This window comes from Mizuhopecten yessoensis, unplaced genomic scaffold (genome assembly GCF_002113885.1).
Source record: "Mizuhopecten yessoensis strain PY_sf001 unplaced genomic scaffold, ASM211388v2 scaffold4025, whole genome shotgun sequence".
NCBI classification, from domain to species: Eukaryota; Metazoa; Mollusca; class Bivalvia; order Pectinida; family Pectinidae; genus Mizuhopecten; species Mizuhopecten yessoensis.
In genome coordinates this window covers 1,363,094-1,383,419 of record NW_018405338.1, presented here as the reverse complement: position 1 = coordinate 1,383,419, position 20,326 = coordinate 1,363,094, and the positions used below count along the sequence as shown (strand labels likewise).

Below are 20,326 nucleotides of genomic sequence, written 5' to 3'. Positions count from 1 at the left end.
TATATTTACATTCTGTATGCTTAGACCCATTGACAAAAATTACATTCATAAATGCATAACACAGGTGTTCATAGAATCTCAGCACGTGGGAACTGATAGTAACCTGATCACACTGCGTAGTAATACACTACAAAAACTACTCACTCGGAACGACCGACCTAGATGCTTAATTCTTACATCTTAAAATATTATTGAACTGTGCTTTGTGAAATATCCACGTATTCACGTGTCCTGTGCTACAAATAAACATTGAATATGGAACTACATTTTGTTGTGTTATTGTTGTTGACGGTTGCTAAGATCTCTCACGATAGTGTCACATTTCCCCGCGAAAAAACACTGTTCTCGCCACTGCGTTGCACCCGTGTATAAGCAGGAACAAACCCTGTTTATTTGTTTTATTCGTTGTTATATCGATCCACTGAAAGGATTCGTCAATGTAAATATAAGGAATGATATTTATTTTTTCAACATTTATGAGGTCATAACAACAATGGGTTTTTGGACATATTTTACATGAATCGCTAACGCGATTCATTCAATATGTCCATAAACCCATTGTTGTTATGACCTCATAAATGTTGAAAAAATAAAAATCATTCCTTAAATAACAGCTATGGTCATATAAGGACGAACCTGGCTTTGTTGCTGGAGGAAAGATGTACCCGGAGAAAAACACTGACCTGGGGGCAGTACCAGGCAACTGCCCAACATAAGTCTCGAACCCCGTGACCAAGTGGTAGAAGGCCAGTGATCGTGTCAAGATATGGAACGATGCGCTTTCATAATACGCAGGAACAGACTGACAGAAAGACAGACCCCATTTCTATATCCCCGACAACTTCATTGAGAAAAGCATTACAACAATTCTAATATATTCTAATTCATTTGAGATGTAACACAACATTCGATTGGTCAATAAAATAATTTGCAACAGTTTGACGACACTTTGAATATTCCTGACATCACCAATCCACGGCAGAGTGACCCAGAATTTGAAGAAAACACTCAAAACAAAATGTCTTAAAATCGCCATTTCCTTTGGTGGTTTTTGCTTATATGAATTAGAATGGGGATAATCCTAGTCTATTTTGAAATAGGTGGCGATATATCCTGATTATACTGTCGCAAATATCTGTTTTACTGGCTCCGCTCTGCATTGCCAGTAAAACTCAATTTGCGACAGTATAATCGCGACATACTGCAGCAAATTTCAAAATACAGTAAGGTTATCCCTTCAATTACGCAACTGACTAATACCCCTTAAACCCTTAAAACTATGAGCTTTGTTATTATTAATCTGTCCGACATTTTAGAGAAACGATTTTGATGCACGAGAGAGAAATGCACCACAAGTATAAAGGGCAACAACTGCTATCAAGTAGGTATGGAATACGTCGACCACTTACATCATGAAGAGGAAATGCTGCGGCATAGATCCCTGAACTGGTCATCTTTGTAATACCTGAATGGGTACAAATAGGAAATATTTTATCATACATGCATAGTAAACACATTCTTAGAGAAATTATACAATGTAAGTAACTTGAACAATTGTTTTCTATCTCTTTATTATATTTATTCATAATATTTCAAAAAACATTTTTTAAGGATCTTTTGATCACTGCAGGCAAAACACTGCAGAACTCCACTGTGGGTTTTTTTCGTCACATGAACACATAATTCATATTTTTTATTATTTTTTTATATCTTTTTTTTGTGGGGGAAGGGAGGGGCCCAAAATGTTTAAGGATCAACGAAGAATCATTTGTCCAACAGACATTGTTTTCTGACTTCTTCTTACCACCACAGCAGATATGAAAGTCTTGTGGAGGCATGTTTTTGGCAGAAGAAATTGTCTAACTATCAAAATCTTATCCAGACAATTTTTCAGTAAGTTTAAATTCCAAAATGGAAAAAAATCCTTACTTAAATGATAGGCCTGGGAGATTAACTTGGCAAACTTACTTGGGGTGCCCTTGTTTAGAGTAGGCACCCTTCTTACATTAAATATGATACTGGTGTACCAGTTGACATATTGTCTGTAGATAATATGTACTGTACACTTAAGCTAGGTACCATATGGTACATCTTGATTATTTTTAAGAAATTAGTTAGAACTATTTGCTTTGTAATGGAACATACATATATGTAAAGTCACAATTTTCATGGGGATAAAAGTAAGATTTTTAACAAGAAAATCGTAATAAAAACCTACCAAACCTGTGTTTTCCCTTATCATTATCTTCTCTGTCAAACACTGTACGAACTAGAATTTCGTGTACCATCCTACTCCTCTGAGCGTTTGTAAAGAACGAATTCTTATCCTTGATGACAAATCTGTGTGAGAAAAACAATCAAAAATAAATCTTGTGTCAATCTGTAATATTACTGACAAAGTTTTCTATATTATTTACATAACTGTTTAAAACAGACCTCTCAAAAAGCAGGCACAATTAAATCAGATTAACTGATTGTGATTAGGTACCCCAATGTCTGTGTTAAATGATTAAAAAGTTTTTGATAAACGCTGCGACAACTTCTGAGATATATTGTACAACTTTTTCCTTGAACAACACGGTCTATTTATATATATGATATATACCTTCAGCACCTATTTTTTTCACCTATAATCTGTCTCCCACAATTAATTTCATACCAATTCCATGGAAAACACATATATTGCCCTATGAATATCAGAAGAAAATTATTTTTCTTGGCGCCCTCTAAATAACCTATTTTTTAAGGTTGCTTCCTACTCATATTTGGTAGTATTCCACTATTTAAAACATGACATAATTTTTGTACACATTCAGGCAATATAAAACCCGAGAATAAATACTCTAAATAAATACTTATTTTCTAAAAAAAACTCATTCACCCCTGAAGACACATTTGAACTCTTCCAATTCAAGGTTGGAATAATTCATTATGAATTTCAGGGGTGAATGAGTTGAAGATTCGTTCCCTCTAATTTTTGGCATTATCTAAAACAATGTATAAAATAATTTTTATTCACAAGATAAAACCTGTGAACCCTTCAATTTGGAAGTAGTCTCGTCTTACACCACAAAGTTAGCTTACAGCCCATCCAGATTTGATTTTGAAAAGTATCACAATGAAATGAGATTATTTCCAGAAACGCATGTAACTAATTAGGGTATGCATAAAAACTACCAAAAATTAGCGGAAACTTCTCTTGAAGTTATTCCAATTCATAAATCTTCAAAATATTAAAAATAATTCAAAACAGAACGTTTGTCTTTATCAAAAGCCTTCAAATTCATGTTCATATTTTAGACCAGATTTTCTTTTTTTCAATTGGATTTAATATTTTAGAAATATTTCCTGGAGCCACAAATCATCATAAATAAAGCTAATTTTGTTATGTTTCCTTTTTTCTTCTATTTACATAGCTTTATCCTATCCTGCCTACATTGACATGACTGTATGGGAATCGTAACTTCTAGGCCTGACTGTTTTATTCTTTTTATATTTTTTAGCTTCTAGGCCAGTTCGTTTTTTTAGAAAATAAAAACAATTATCAGACCATAGTTTATGTCTGATAATAAAAAAAAATCGGTCCGATAATAATAATAATAATTAAAAAAAAAACAACGGTCGGGCCTGAAAGCTACGATTACCTCAGCTATCATTGACAATGACAAGTCTGATGGTTTCTAGCAATAGATACTTCCTAGCTTAATTTTCTGTGCTGTCTGTGTAGTAGTGCTTCTATAAATATACATGGTGTCAATTTTAAAACCTGAATGACCTACAAATCTTCCTTAAACTAATACAGGTTAAGTTCTTTCTAGCTCTTAAGGCAATGGAGAAGGCAGCAGTGTGTTGTAATTACGTGGATAACACAAATTTAGAATATTTGTATTGGTTATTGCACAGGTCGTGACCTTAACATGAACTCTGACCTCATTGATTTTTATAGAATTACATAGATTTGTCATAGAAAGTAGAACTAACACTTTGATCTCATGATTATGTGCAATATTCCATTGATGAGGCAATAAATATACCAGGTAGTGTGAATATTTAAACTTGTTACACATTAATGTTACTAGTTAACGTTACTCATTGTTACTCGTTATGATAGGTCTTCGTGCTTAACCAACTTTCCTTTATATAATTAACAAACAAAATTAAAGATATATCCTTTGTCATAATGTTTCCCTGGTGAAGCCATTTTGAACATTGCACCAAGGAAACATTTCTATATTGGTTTCTTAGGTAGAGTATATATAGAATATATAGTTGTTCTGTTTTAGTGGTTTTACGTCCGCTTCGCTATCGAGTAGTTCAGTTATCAAACAGATGACTGGATACATACAAATGTATTTATATATAAACGAGTTCCTACACCCAACAGTATCAGTATAATTAACTCATTCACTCCTGAAGACACATTTGAACTGTTCCAATTCAAAGGTTGGAATAGTCCATTATGAAATTTCAGGGGTGAATGAGTTAATATAAATCCATATTTCCCATCAATTTAGATTGTTTTGAAATAGCACGTTCCAGGAAGCAAGTGAAAATAGAAAATTTCCCGAGGTGACAACATACATAAATTATAGACTTATTGGTATCTGTGTTGCAGAAGAAAAGAACCCTTAATCACCACGGCAACAGATAATACAAGACTACAAATAGTATATGCGACATTCATGACTTTATATACGGTATAGACAGAGAGACTTGATGCTTACCAACCAATTGTACAATATTATCAATAAACCCAATACATTTATCATATCATAATGCGTATATCTGCCACGATCTCTTCCAAGACGATAAAAGTCAAAATCCCAATTATGTACCAGTATTAAAAACTTTATATATAGAGAGTAAGTCACAGGCTTTCCATCCGTAAGTCGTTGAGCGATTCCTCAGGAAATTTATAACTGAACTGTTACTTTCTTTGTAGCAATTTACAAGTACTTTTTGCTTTCTATATATTGCCGCCGAACAGTTCAAACTCATTTATTTACAAACAATTTTTATCCTAGATATCTGTTCATCAATGGAGAATAATTTCTATTAGTTTAATATAATTTACTTCCAAAAAGAGTGATGAGTAATAAAGTATTTCCATAAGAAGCTCACAAAACATAATTCTATATCGTATATTTTGATATTTACTGTTTAAGGACTCGCACAACTAAATCAGCCAATCAGCAAGTGTTTCACATGATTGTAATCCCTACCTAAAATTTGTTCTGGTTGAATACAATCATGGTTCTGAGTAATTTTAAATATGTAATTGTTTTTTTACTGAATCAAATCTACAGATATTTAACTTTGGAAAAATATATAGTTTCAGTAGATTTGAATATGTGATGTCAGATTTATATGGGGTCAAAGTTTTAGAGAGAGGGTCTTCCCGACCCGCTCCACTGATTTGGCTTGTAAACTTCTGGTTGTCAAAAGCAGAAGTCTGAGGCATTCTCATATGCCATTAAACCTGCCAAGGCTTTGAGGCCTTGGTCAGGTATGTATGTACGAACCTTGACGGTGGTCACTAGTGATGAACTTCAAATATTAACGCTATTAGCTCAAAAGCTTAGTAATAACATATAGTAAATTANACGGACGGACGGACGACAGACGGACGACGGACGCCGCACCACGGCATAAGCNTAAATACTTGTTTTCAAAAATGCAAATTAGCTGGATTTAATTTCAACTCTTACTTAAGTATATATTTCACCAAAAACTGTAGTCTTGTATTATTATTGTAATCATCTTTCTCCTTATTTCTATTTTTTCAGTCTCACCGACTTAAATAGCAATATTGTTATTTGTCCTATAATAAGCCCATGTTCATGGATAAGCCAACACAATTCTTAAACAGCTTTAACAAATGAAGTTCATATCTAGAAATGAACTATGTTTGAATTTAAACAGGGCCCAATTAGGAATAAATCATGAATAAACACATATTACCTCCCATTTTTAAAAACAACCCTTTCCCCTTCAACAATTTTACAGTTAACACATGCATTATAAATACTAGAACAGTCTGCACAATTCTTCACAAGATGACTCTAAAGTACATCTAACATGCATGACCTACTTTTCGGGTAGCATGACCTACATAAGCATTTCTGGGTGAACTTTGACCTACATACACTTTGGACAGCATTCTTTATGCAATTCAAGATGCAGCAAACATTCATGTAAATCATTTTGTCACCAGCAACTTATCATAACGAGATGATTAAATTCTAGACAAACTGTAAACAGGTTTCTTCCATTAAAAATAATGAAATTGTATGGAATATGTTATCGCTATTATTGAAATATTGAACATTTGAATGTCCCTCTGAATACTTAAAGAAGAGAATTAAACCACTTTTCTGAAACTTTTCACAGTTATAGGTTGTAGCCCCCGTTTTTTTAAAGAGTTCAAGCATTTTGAAATTATATTCAGTAATATTTTGCAGGAATGAATTAAGATTGCTCTACACTTTATTATCAGGAGGGCAAGGAATACAATCCCCTTGATGGAGATGCTTTTGTGAATAAGGCAATTTTATCAATTGTATTGATTGTATATATTATGTATCTATTTGTACTGTTAACCCTTTCACCACTGTAGACCATAATGGACTCATCCAGATCAATGCATGGTAAATGCTACTAAAGTTACATAGGGGTGAAAGGGTTAAGCACTTTAGAGTGGCTTCAAATGTTGTATATTATTATTATAATAAAGATTTTTATTTTGTATAAATGTGTAGCTATAATAAATGAGAAAGCAACTCTTAAGTCAAATATCTGACAAATTGGAACTCTTCTTCATTGAGGATAAAAATGAAAAACTACCATAAGATATATATAAAAAAAAGTTTTTTTGCCAACATATCTAATGATTGGCAACAACGGAAAATTGCAGATAAACTAAAGTAGAAATTTTCTGTTTATTTCTCTATTAAAGCTTGTTTCGATGGAAAAAGCAAGATTAAATGAAAAAGAAAACAAAAAGAGATGCATCTTCAAAAAAGTTTGGATCCAGGCAAAGATATGTTTCTATCTCCAGGTATAAAATTGTAAAAATATCTACATTCTAAAACACTAAATAGAAGCAACAGACGACTGTCACTTCCAGTTCCAGGATCCCTGTCCCGCTGCACTGTGGTGTTTTTATATATATATATATACACAGTAACCTCCCTTTACTTTTTGTCTGGATGTTACTGTAGCACAGTTGAGCCACACCACTTCCGATGACACCACTGGGAGCTAAATCAGTCAGAGCGATGGTATAACAATCGGAGGTCCAGGGTTCAAATCCTGGTCTAGCCCTGTTGAAATGTGTCCATTCAGAACACTGTTGTTGATTTTATATATATTTTTTTCCCAACTTTATTATTTCTCATAAAAGTCCAACAAGGTATGGTTTTCTTTTTGCGAATGATTTCTTACAGCTATAGTTATGCTGGTACAGTTAAAAGTTTTTGGTAGCGGTGCAGGGGTCCTTAAAGTTACAGTAAACTAAAAGATATAGATTTCCAGGGACAAACTCAAATGTTCGGTAAAGAGACAAAAGTATTTTGACACCAATTTTTTAAAGTTCACATATTTCATACATTTCAAAAAATTTATATGCTGATTTTCTGTGTCTGCTTTTAGTAATATTTTCATATGTCTCTGTATGACAAGTGCCACGAAATACAGTTTTTTTATATCATTTGGTAAGATGAAGAAAAATGTGTGGTAAAGTTTTTTCCATTTTTCCAGAATATCTCACCATATTTATATCCTGGAAACAGAAATATACATAAATTCTGAAAATTCTCTTTCATGATGTAAAATTTCATTTTAAAGGAACTACAAATGAACTCTGGAAAATTTTGTAAAAGAAATGCATGAAATACAATAATAGGTGGTGAAAATACATTTGGTCATGTACTGTATATTTCTATTGTAGAATGATCTTGATTTTTAGGAATCAAAAAGAATTTGTATTTGAGCTTGTGACAAGCAGGATGTTAACAATTTAGAGTAATCCTTTAGGGTTCCTGACACACTGAGTTGTGAATCTAAAAACTGGCAATTCTTTTAAGCAAAAAAAAAGAAGCAAACTGGATTTTTCTTCAGCAAGTAAATCCTTCAAGTCAACTCAACAAGCAAGCAAGCAAGCATTGTTCAAATTCTTTATAAGTCATTCTACTTCACGGAACATATTTTTCATATCAAACAATTTGTTTTTAAAGATGACAAATATCTCACTAAACCTATAAACTGGAAATTGACATGATGAAAATCGAAGAATGAGACCTCACTCTAAAATAATTCAGTCTCTTGCTTGATAATTCTTGGGTTAAATAATCAAAAATCTATCTTGGGTTTCTTGTTTTTGTTATTTTGTTTTTTACTCAATTAATAAACTATTTGTTTTCACAATTTCTCAGAATTTACTATCTTCAATTAAAAAAAAATAATAAAAAAAAATCCTTAAATCCTAAAATAATTTTAAATTATTTCTGTTTTCTCTTTTTTTTTGTTAAAATGTATAGAAGGATTTAATTAACCACTAACATTGCCTTGAAATAAAAATTTCAAAAATACAAGAATTATCCTGGTACATGTATATGAAATTCTTATTAGAATCAATATGTAAGTTTTCTGGAATTTTTTATTCATATTTTCAATCTTCCTGTCACATATATATATATGTATATAAAATAAAATGATGCACAAATATCTAAAATAATTGTTAAAATGATAAGATATTGTATTATCTATCTGTGTTTCCTGGGTTAGTAAATGAGTCACACCACCACCACCTTATAAGCAGGCAGAGATATGCATACATGTTTATACTGTGGGATATTTTTTCTCAATTATGCAAAAAAAAGCAAAGCGTCTTACAGCCCTCTGTTGTATGAATGAGAGTTGATGTGAATTGTTGAGAAAAAAAGAAAAATTTAAAACATATTAAAATTATAAATCAAACTCATTAGCATATATATATATATACATATATATGAACATAGGGTCCCCCAACAAGTGATACTGTAGTTGTTTATCATGTTTATCTAACGAGAGTTACTTAATTCTTAAAATTGTATAAAGATACAAGGTTTAACGAGTGTCTATAAAATTTGAGAATTAGATGAACATGCTAATCAACCATCACAAGTTTTGGGACCTTTTTCTCCGATAACGTTTAGATATTATTTTTAGAAAACCGTATTGTTCTCTTAGGATTACATCATTCTTGTTCAGATCGGGGGAAACAGTTGTCATGAACTGTGATGTCACAATCTAAGATGAAATTGCAAAGCATTGTTGCTTCACGTCATAATTAGAAAACTGACCAATTATATCGCGTCCTGGGTGTTACACACTAGTGGGTAACCAAAATTGTCTACAACCTCCTAACAGGTTTAGCCAATGAGCGGGGAGTGAAGAAACCTAATGGTTGTGGGAGAAATATGTTTCTCTCATTTCCGTGTATGTAAGACAGAACAGTCCAGGGTAAGAAAGGGGTGTAAAAAAATTCTATCTTATACCCCGTTTCAAGTGATGTGATCATCGTGATGTCACAATGGCTCAACAATGACGCGCACCGACGTCACGAATTTGGAAAACTCTGATGCCGAGATGCGGAAAAGGCGACATGATTAAAATAAAACCTTTTACAACATATTGACCGTACAAGCTAGAAAGATGAGGTCATTTTTTTTTAAGTTTTCAAATATGGGGTATACTAAATCTTGCTGACAGATTCGTTTTCGTCAAAAGAGCTTTGGGGAAAAGTTGATATTTTTTTAAATGGTAGCAAGTCCAAACGCATTTTCATGCTTTCTGAGCTTATTCTGGTAGTTGGAATGAGAGAAAAATACTCTTTCATGCCCAGGGATGTGAATAGAGAAATTCCTCCCTCAGGATTTTCAAATTTAGCAAAACTTTTGACAAAGCCTTGGGTTTTACCAAATTGAAAACCCCTTGAGTGGAATTTTCCTATCTTACAACCCCTGGGCATGAAAGAGACTTATATTAAAAATTTCAAAATGATTACAAAATATCAAACATAAATTTGTATACCAAATTATCACACATTCTGTTTATCGAAAAGAAAATGATTTTGAACATACAGATATTTTAATGAATTATTCAAATCATGACTTTTAAAATCCTCATTATAACTGAAACCATTACGGTGATTTTTTTTTGTATGTACTTTTAAAGATATAAGGTAAAAGGTACCATGACATTAAATTATATAATTACTGTAAAAAAAAAATCCATTCAAATCAGGTCTGGTTATGAATTTTGCCTAGATAAAGATGTTTGAAAAACTAAAAACTAGAGGAATCAAACTAAGAACCTATCTACTGCCAACTCTACAGCTTACCACTGCTGTTTTTATCAAGGAATTAAACATGCATAGCATCAAAATGAGAGGTGAATACTTTGACAAGGGAAATAACCCTAATCTGGAAAACTTGAGTTATTGTTTCTGTTATAGGATAATAAACCAAGTTGAAGAGAGAAAAAAAAGTGGAAATCTTTTTCATAATTGTCACTAATGTTGTGGTACCCTGTACTGTAATGCATCACAAAGACATTTCATCAATAGATATAAAATGCCTACTGGTTCAGGTGTTAGCCATTTTTGGAATGTTCAGTAAGTGTGATAATTTTAGAAATAAGATAAATCTGAAAACAAATATAACGACCAAACAAATAAAAACACAGTATGATAAAATTATACCATTCAATTTCTCAAAGCTCCTTCGAGAAATTTTCTGAACATTTTCTCAGACAAAATGTGAAACAACATGGAAACATTAGATTCGTCAAATGAAAAAAAAAGCCTTTAAAAATTTTAATTGAAACCCTGTAAAATTTCTTTTTTTAAATTTCAAAATATGAATGTGCAAGACTACAAAAAAGTATATATTAATAATGATATGCAAGACTACAAAAAAGTATATATTAATAATGATATTCTATGTAACTAAGTGGAAAAAATGAGTGACTCCTTCCTACCTTCTTGTAAGCTTTTATCACAAGAAAATCAAACAAAATCATTGCCTAGATGACATTTAAATGCAAAAAATAAAAAAATAATAATTCTTGCATATGAATCCCACATCATTATAAGCAAGGAGCTCTTGTGTCTTAAATGGCCACCTGAGTTATACTGCAGTTATTTTTGTTGTTAATAAATAACGTTCAAAATGAATGTATGGAAAACAAGATTGTTCAAAACCCTACATGACTGCAGCAAAAACAAACCAAAAATTATTCAAATGAATTTTTCGTGGGTTTTATTTCTCTTTTATATTCATCTCCATTATACAGTTTATAAAGATGGCCGAACCGCCAGGGCCAAACGATGAGCAATTTATCATGCTTCAGGCCATAGTTGAACAATACCAACAGTTCAACTTGAGTTGAAGTTTGAAATAGGTTGTAAAAATGCTGGCTGAGACAGACAGATTTGAGTTTAAGTCATTCACGTCTAAAATTTCATGATGAACTTTTCCAATCTTTGAATTTGAAGAGTTCAAATGCGTCTTTAGGGGTGAATGAGTTAATGGACTAGATACATTAGAACACTTTGTTAGGCGTAAATTATTAGTGTACGACAGACGACAACAGATGAAGACAGATCGCGATAGATTCTTGATTATTGATTCCTGGCAGCAGCTTTTATACTTTTTAATTCCAGCTTTTACCATAATGTTGTGAAATGATTAATTTCTGAAAAACAATCGCATGGTTATAGTTTGATAAATGACAACAAGAAGCCATGCAAATGTCAATTTTGACTCCTCGCGGCCTCAGCCACAGCCAGCCTCAACCAAGCCTCAGCCAAGCCTCAGCCAGTCTCAGCCAGTCTCAGCCAAGTCTCAGCCAGCCTCAGCCAAGCCTCAGCCAGCCCCAGCCAAGCCCCAGCCAGCCTTAGCCAGCCACAGCCAGCCTCAGCCAGCCACAGCCAAGCCCCAGCCAGCCTCAGCCCAGCCTCAGCCAAGCCTCAGCCAGCTAGCCAGCAGTCCCACAAGTGTATGTGAGACACAAGCATCATATTCTCTATTGTCATTGAACACAAAGCATGCAATGGAATCAGTTTTCTTACAAAACAAAACTTGAAAAGTCATAGCACAATGGTATCTCTCACTTTAAAAATACTTTTAACACTTAAATTTAGGGGATTTTCAAGGAATGGTAGACTTAAGTATTTTTATTCGCTTTAAACTTCTAGAAGTCAATGTTTATGACGCATTTAATGAATTTTTCTGGTTTTATTTCTCTTTTTTTGTTTTTAAATTTTCAATTGTCACACGATTCCTTAGTTCATTTGAAAAACTGAGAAGTATTAAAAAACTGTTAATACAAACATGTATTAACTAAAAAAAAAATCTAAAAAAATCTAAAAGTAATTAAAGTTACAAATTTTTGAAAATGACCATTTGAACATTTCCTGATGTCATGCCAGGAATATCCGTGTGTGGAAGTGACGAGCAAGGTGCAGTCACAATATGCAGCCACAAATACGTCAACCGTTAAAGATGGACACGTGACATTAAAACAAAATGGAACAAAGGATAAAAGCTTTAAAAAATATTCTGAAATGTAAATTTATCATGCAACAAAAATACCAACGCCGGGTCATCACGATCGAAAGCTTCAATCTTCTTATAGGTCTTAAGAAATCTGGCAGTTAAACAAAAATAATTTCAAAAACTAAAATCAAAATAGTGCGGAACAAAACAATCGTGTGCTGTTTGTCTCCCATGTTCTGTTGTTTTTTTAAATCATAAAAAAAAAAAATCAACAATGATTTATTTTTTAAATTTCTCTTAAATTTCAACATATAATCTATATAATATACCAGAGTATTTTATCTAAGTTTGCAAATTGTGGACAATATCATGAAAATTATGGGGGAAAAGTTCAGTTTAAAACAGTTGTAGTTCAGAAAGTATTTACAAACAGTGAGAAAAACATTAAATATTTTCAGCAGTGGTTAAAAACGAATTCAGAAACTGAAAATGTGAAAACAACAATATCTCAGAAGTGTTGAAAGTGTAAGTGATGTAACATGGTAACCAAATAAACCAACTTTAAATGATGAAGTAACTATAACAACAAGTATTTATGAAAACATCTTCATGGTGCTGATCGGAACAGGACAACATTTTACATGGGAAATTAATAATAATAATAATAATAATAATAACAACAAACATGGAGATATATTCCAGCGTGATGTAAATTTTATCAAATCATTCCACTTCTTCAGAAAAATATTGCCATTATTACCACCAAAAATTTAGTAAGCAAAAATTATTTAAATCAGAAATAAACATATTTTATATATATATATAAAAAAAAAATGCCCCTAGAAACATTTTTTTTTAGAAAAATCCTTTATTCCATTTCCATAAAAAAATCTTTCTTACTTATTTTTCACTAATATTCCCCCCAAAAAATTCTTCAATGCAAAAGTTTTTGAATAAATGATCATTCATATCCTTTTCATTATTTTAATAAAAATACAGTTCTTCCCATTTAACATTGGTGTAGTCATATCTTTAATAATCTGAAAGAAGAAAAATTAAAATTATGATTATCTTTAATTAAATACAGCCTTAAGTACTTACTGGTCCTGACGGTCTCGGTTAAAAGGAGCGGTGAAGTAGTTCGGCTCCGGTTTGACGATATCCGCATCAAGTTCAAAGACAGACGGGAACATATTCCAGCAGTACTCCATGTACGATTCAAGCTCAAACTCCAAGTCATTTTCCTGTTAATTTAAACAGACGGATGACCATGACTTATTCCATATCTTTGTAACATAACAATGATTAAGAATGTGTACAATAACATTAGAGAAAGTCACCAAATAACAATTATTATAATAATAATTTGAGGTTCTTTTATAACGCTTTATCACAACCTAGTTCTCAAAAGCGGTTCACTAATTAAAATCCACTCATTATTAGTTAAAATCCCCTCATTATTAATTAAATTCCACTCATTACTAATTAAAATCCACTCATTACTAATTGCAATTAATTATCTAATATTTCTAACCAACTCTTCCTATTTAGGAAGGAGGGAGACTTCCGATTTTAGACCCTTAAATGTAGTATTTGCAAACGGTTAATTTGCTAAATTATTTCTTCATTCGAAGGTCTAATGATTTCATCTGAGAGGACAACTCAAATTATGTCCTTTTAAAGGGTTATTTTGTCTCTAGGAGGTATGCGCACACACTTGATTGATATTTTCGATTTTGAGTATGCAAAATCTCCCTCAAAGAAATCTCAAACTGTTCGCAAGTATGTGTGTGCATGAAATTAGTCAAACTTGACATGGTTTAGTTAGGGGATAGTACGTTGTTTTGAGTGGCTATACTGGCGATTAGGACACGAAATTTGGTTTGAACTTGAGATCAATAGGTTTAGACACGAATTACAATGTACTATCCGCATCCTAACACACCTTAACAAATATACTGCGCTCATGTGTTTAGAAACATTGTATTTCTTTGCTACAAGTACATGTAGTAAAGTACTTTGTGAACTATGCTGGCAACGTGTCATTCTGCAGCGGACTGACCAATCAGAAAGAAACTTTCAAAAGTTGGTCATTTGGCCCCGCCCATACTGGCGAGGGCTCGATCTGTATGTTGAGGAGGCGGACTATTTGGATTCAGGAGTGGACACTAACACTAGTCCGCTAGTCCTGGACTAGTAGATTTCAACAAGGACTAGTGAATCACCTAACCTAACTGGTCCTTTGGACTTGTGAAAAATATTATTATGAAATAAGACAACTTCTTTATAAAATTTAGAACACAGCTAAAAATAAGATATATTGCATGATAATTGTCAAAATTTTCCTAAAACTTCACCATATTTTTATGGCAGTAATTATTTCAAGTCCCTATAGTTGATTACTTTTAATGTTTCGTGCTGTAGATCGCGATGTGTCCTTATCAGGAAATCTTGGACTAGTTACATTGACGAAGGACTACTAATACAATCTATTCAACTAGTCCTGTAGACTACCAGGCAAAAATAAGTTAGTGTCTAACCCTGGGATTGTTCGTGAACGTCCTGTTACCGAAGTTTAACCGACACATTTGGATTAATATTGACCAAATTCTTACATTTCCATGTCATCATGCATGCCAATCTGTGAGTATCGAAAAATATCGGTGAGTATTTGTTTAGATTTGTGAAGAGTTTTGTGTCTAGACGCTTCACACGGATGGAACCAACGTTTCAGTAATAAATGGAGGTAAGACCAAGGATCTTTTATTTTTTAATTTATTCAACAAACACATTTCATTGGTCCTTTCTGTTCTTTTGCCTGCTAGCCTTATCAGCGGGATTTCGCTAAGAGGCGAGCTTGACGCCATATTATTTTGGTTAGAAACGGGGCATGGCTTATTTTAGTGCGATGGGAGGAGCTTAACACAATTGATCATGATTCTATTGCAGATCAGAACATGGCCCCTATCCAATCAAAACACGCGATGCAAACGAATCGTGTTAGAATGAGTATTACTTTTATTTGGTATTCTCTTACCCTGGACAGGTGTATCCGCATTTTTACCTGTGTGAGATTTCCTTGGCTCACCCTTGGGTTGAGACGGGGGGATTCCCCTATTCCTAACAATGGCATGACGTCACATAACAATACAATGACGTCACGTCAACAATCCATCAACGTCACGTCAACCCTGAATTTAGCATGTAACGTTATCAGTACATTGTGCATATGATACACAATGAAAGAACAGGGTAAGAGAAAAAGAATCTTTCACCCCCTTGTGGGTGAGATAGTGGAATCTCAACCCTCCGGGAAAGATTCTTTAGTTGCCAAACACTCTGCAAAGCCTCGTGTTTGGCAACTTAAGAATCCTCCCCCTCGGGTTGAGATTCTCCTATCTCACCCCCAAGGGGGTGAAAGATTCTATTAATCAACCCCACCATTGCAGAGTTATTGGTGTATTGACTGAATTAAAAAATACTGAAAAATTAAAATGTTTAAACTTATACTACATTGTTTTTGAAAATAAAATGTATTCAGATTGAGTTCTTTCTGACGACGACGAAATACAATGACGGACTGTACTTCAACATCACGTTTACACGTAGACTTGCACAAGTCCCAGCGTATCTAGTGCTGAATGGTAGACTTACACATGTTCTATAGACATTTAATAACAAATGGGTTCAAGTGAAATATAAGGCTAAAATATAGGTTTTGATCTCATTGGTTGATGAATTGCGTTTAACCCTTTCACCCCTATGTAACTTAAGTAGACTCTACCAGGCATTGAGATGGATGAGTGCATTATGATCTATAGTGGTGAAAGGGTTAACATGAACTGCAGTAGAATGACGTAATACTGACCGCTAGGGGCATTTTGAGGTTGGTCAATTCAGCATATTTAGTCATGACGTCCCACGGAGCGTGAACCTTCACAAAACATGTTTTTCCACTCCTGGATGTCTGAAAAACAAAGGCGGTTGTAAGTTTAGTGGATTGTATTTACAATTAAGCATCATTATGTCCCTCCCTCCCTCAACCTTGGTCCTTAAATTGACAAGCAAATCTGAAGTTTGTTCATCTTATAAAACCTGCAAGTTAGGTACTCTAAAGTGCTGATATTCAAGCGCACTGAACTGCTTTCAGTTGAATTGGCATTCATAGGCTATATGAATTCCAACTGGACAAAAGCAAATTCAATGAAGCACGCTAGATAGCGCTTCGTGTTGGATTTGCCTTTGTCCAGTTGGATATCATATTGCCTATGAATGCCAACTGAAAGCAGTTCAACACTTATATTTACCGTTTTTGGAATCTGTTCACCTCATAGAAAATTCAATTACACTTATCATTATTCAGCGTTTAATTCAAATAATGTATGCATCATGTATACTTGTTCAATGAATAGAACAGCCTTGCTTAGGGAGGGTCAGAGGTATCCAATATAACAATTATTACGTCATAATAATGATGACATCAACAATCGCTCGATGGCATTCATAGCCTATATGAATGCCAACTGAATTCGGTAGAGTTATGTAGTGGCAATGCCATGAGATAGTAAATGTTATTTGCATGTGCAACAATGAATGAGAATTACATTAATATCACTACAACTAAACAAGGAGATAATACTGTATTCAGGGAAATTTTTGCTGTAGTTAAATTTTCGCCTCTTTCGCAAACCGTAATGTGGGCAAATTACATAGAATTAACATGTGAAGGGCGAAATTAACACTGGGCAAATATGGATTGTTCTGGCAAAGGGTGAAAGTTTGACTGGACGACAAATTTACCGATGTAAAGTAGATTTTACAACACCTGTGAACAACAGTTTGGATATTTCATGTGACATGGCATCATACCATTTTTAGTAAAGTTTTTTGTATTGTGGGAATACAAGAGGCCCAGAGGGCCTGTATCGCTCACCTGTTTCTTTTGTTACATGCAACTGACATATAGGTAACTTAAGACCAAATTTGGTAACTAGAACACAAGACATTTTAACATCTCTTAAAAGTTTCTGAAGATATTGTTGTTTGAAACTTGAAATTTTAATATTAAAGCTTTTAACTCATATTGACCTTTGACTCCCGACTTGCACTTAAAGTTGACCTTTGACCTCATTACTGTAATAGAGAAAACAATTCACACAGCTGGTCTACATTACATACCCAAGTATCATGACTCTAGTCCAAATGGTTCTTAATATATTGTTGTTTGAAGTTTTTAACATAATTGACACCAGTGACCTTGAAAGTAGGTCAAGGTAATTTTAATGAGGAAAATTTATAACACTTCATCCCAGGTACCTACTGGCCAAATATCATGACCCTGAGCCTTATGGAATTTGAAAAGAAGATTGTTAAAGCCTTTGACTCATGTTGACCTTTTACCCCAACTTGCACTTAAAGTTGACCTTTAACATCATTACTGTAATTGAGAAAAAGATTTGCACTGATGGTCTACATAACATACCTAAGTATCATGACACTAGTTCAAATGGTTCTTAGGATATTGTTGTTTGAAGTTTTTAACATATTTAATCCCAGTGACCTTGAAAGTAGGTCAAGGTAATTTTAATGAGGAAACTATATAGAACTCCATCCCAGCTACCTACTGGCCAAATATCATGACCCTGGGCCTAATGGAACTTGAGAAGAAGATTGTTAAAGATTTTAACCAAAGTTGACATTTGAACCCCCCACTAGCATTTAAAGTTGACCTTTGACCTCATAACTGTCAATGAGAAAAATATTCACACTGCTGGTCTACATAACATACCCAAGTATCATGACTCTAGTTCAAATGGTTCTTAGGATATTGTTGTTTGAAATTTTTCACATATTTGACCGCTGTGACCTTGAAAGTATGTCAAGGTCATTTTAATGAGGAAACTTTATAGCACTCCATCCCAGGTACCTACTGGCCAAATATCATGACCCTAGGTCCTACAGTTCTTCAGAAGAAGTCATTCAAAAGAAAAAGTTGACGGACGGACGCCGGACGCCGCAGTACGGCATAAACATCTAACTCACGGTAAGCAATCGATTATTTATATCCAAGTTTTACTTTATACACAATTAATGTACGTATTAAAAGTGGTCCCTTGACTGAGTGATCCAGCAATATGTATTGTTTACCTGTACAATGACATACAACAATTTTGTTACATCATCGTACAGGTAAATGATACAAGGGACCAGTCGGTCTTGAAACGTTACGACACCTTAAATACATACATTGATTGTGCATCAAGTAAAACTTGGATATTACATATTTCCAAACTGATAATCTATTGAAGAAAATTGATTATTAAGGGCAAACAATAGAATAGGTATGTTTCTTGCAAAATGTTTGAAAAATTTAGGGTAGGTAGGAGGCGGGGGTCGGGAAAAGTACTTGTCTGGTTGTCATGGACGAGTGAAAATAGGAGACAACTAGTTCTTTCTTGGTTAGTTTTCTGTCAGTTGAGTACTTTTTCCTGCTGATGTCATGACTTAATCTTACAAAAATGAAATCCATTCAAAATCTGTGGAAATCCGCCGTGTTCATCACAAATTTTGAATCTCTACTCGATCCCTTTTACACAATAACCACACTGTACTTTTGCTTTTGCTGTTTCTGGAAACTCCCTTGACGAACTTAATCAAGCTTGGTAGGGCTTTATGTAAGTTTGTCAACAATAGAAATGTGTGTTGTAGGGCCATAACAATATTTGCGAAAATATTCATTACTTATATTTACATTTTGATAAGTAGTTACTGTTTATTTTGTTATTTTGAACAGTTCTTTGAACAGAAAATTAAGTCTTGACAACAATGAAATTGGTGACGTCACAATAGAGATTGATGACGTTACAATAGCAAATGTTGTTATAGTCAATTAACATTTACCTTCTCAATACATTGCAATGGAAGGATGCAGAGCAAATGTAAATAGTATTTATTAACACTCTTCTACTTCTACTTCTAAATGGTACTGACCAACTTCAACAATTTGAAGATAAAATGTCAGACGAGGAGTGAAACATGGAAAGAGAGTGTTTTTAAAAGATACGAGATGGTCTAATTTGTGTTTGAAAGGTGACGGTAGAGGGCTGATTTGGATAATTCCTTTGTGGGGCTCGAAATAATGTCAGGTGGGAGTTTATTCCACTCGGGTATAGTTCGAGGGAAGAATGATGCCTTTCTGGTCTGGGTTTTTGAGTGGGGAATTTGATACGAAAACTGGTGGTTTGTTCGGGATTTTCTAACTGTAGGGATTAATCTGTCTGATTTTACGATAGCGACTTTCTGGTTTACAATGTTATGAAGCATGGTCAGACGAGCATCTCTACGTCTATCTGCTAGAGGGCGCAGCTTTAGGTGGTCCAACATTTCTGACACACTGGAGGTACGATGGTTGTACCTGTGCTTATTGAGCACATAGCGCGCTGCCCTTCGCTGGACCATTTCCAACTTGTCAATATTTGTTTGGGTGTGAGGGTCCCATACTGTACAGGCATACTCAAGTGATGGTCGAACTAATGATTTGTATGCCTGTACTTTGGCTGATGTTGAGCCAATTTTAAGATTTCGTCTTAAAAAGCCTAGCGTAGAATTTGCTTTTGGGCAGATAGTATTTATATGTGAATCCCATTTAAGGTCAGATGATAGTGTTACACCCAGATACTTGGCCTGACTAAGATGTTCCAGTATGTGTCCATGTAAAGTATAATTATGGACTATTGGAGTTTTGTTTTTAGTCACCGACAACACATTGCATTTGTTTGGGTGGAAGA

General features: G+C 33.8%; 1 protein-coding gene across 20 annotated transcripts in view; it reads right to left on the bottom strand.

Annotated features, from left to right (window-relative positions):
* Nucleotides 1–20,326, bottom strand: part of LOC110448383 (anoctamin-5-like) — an 89,492-nt gene that overhangs the window by 3,494 nt on the left and 65,672 nt on the right. For 18 of the 20 annotated variants that reach the window (XM_021494581.1, XM_021494582.1, XM_021494592.1 and 15 more), the window contains 5 exons: nt 16,408–16,506; nt 13,641–13,783; nt 12,640–12,690; nt 2,219–2,340; nt 1,410–1,465 (listed from right to left, as the gene is read on the bottom strand). In XM_021494581.1, the coding sequence (XP_021350256.1) occupies nt 1,410–1,465; nt 2,219–2,340; nt 12,640–12,690; nt 13,641–13,783; nt 16,408–16,506 (471 nt within the window). Of the gene's footprint in view, nt 1–1,409; nt 1,466–2,218; nt 2,341–8,892; nt 8,899–12,639; nt 12,691–13,640; nt 13,784–16,407; nt 16,507–20,326 lie in introns of all 20 variants that reach the window. The other 2 variants (XM_021494590.1, XM_021494591.1) reach the window with 2 other exon arrangements.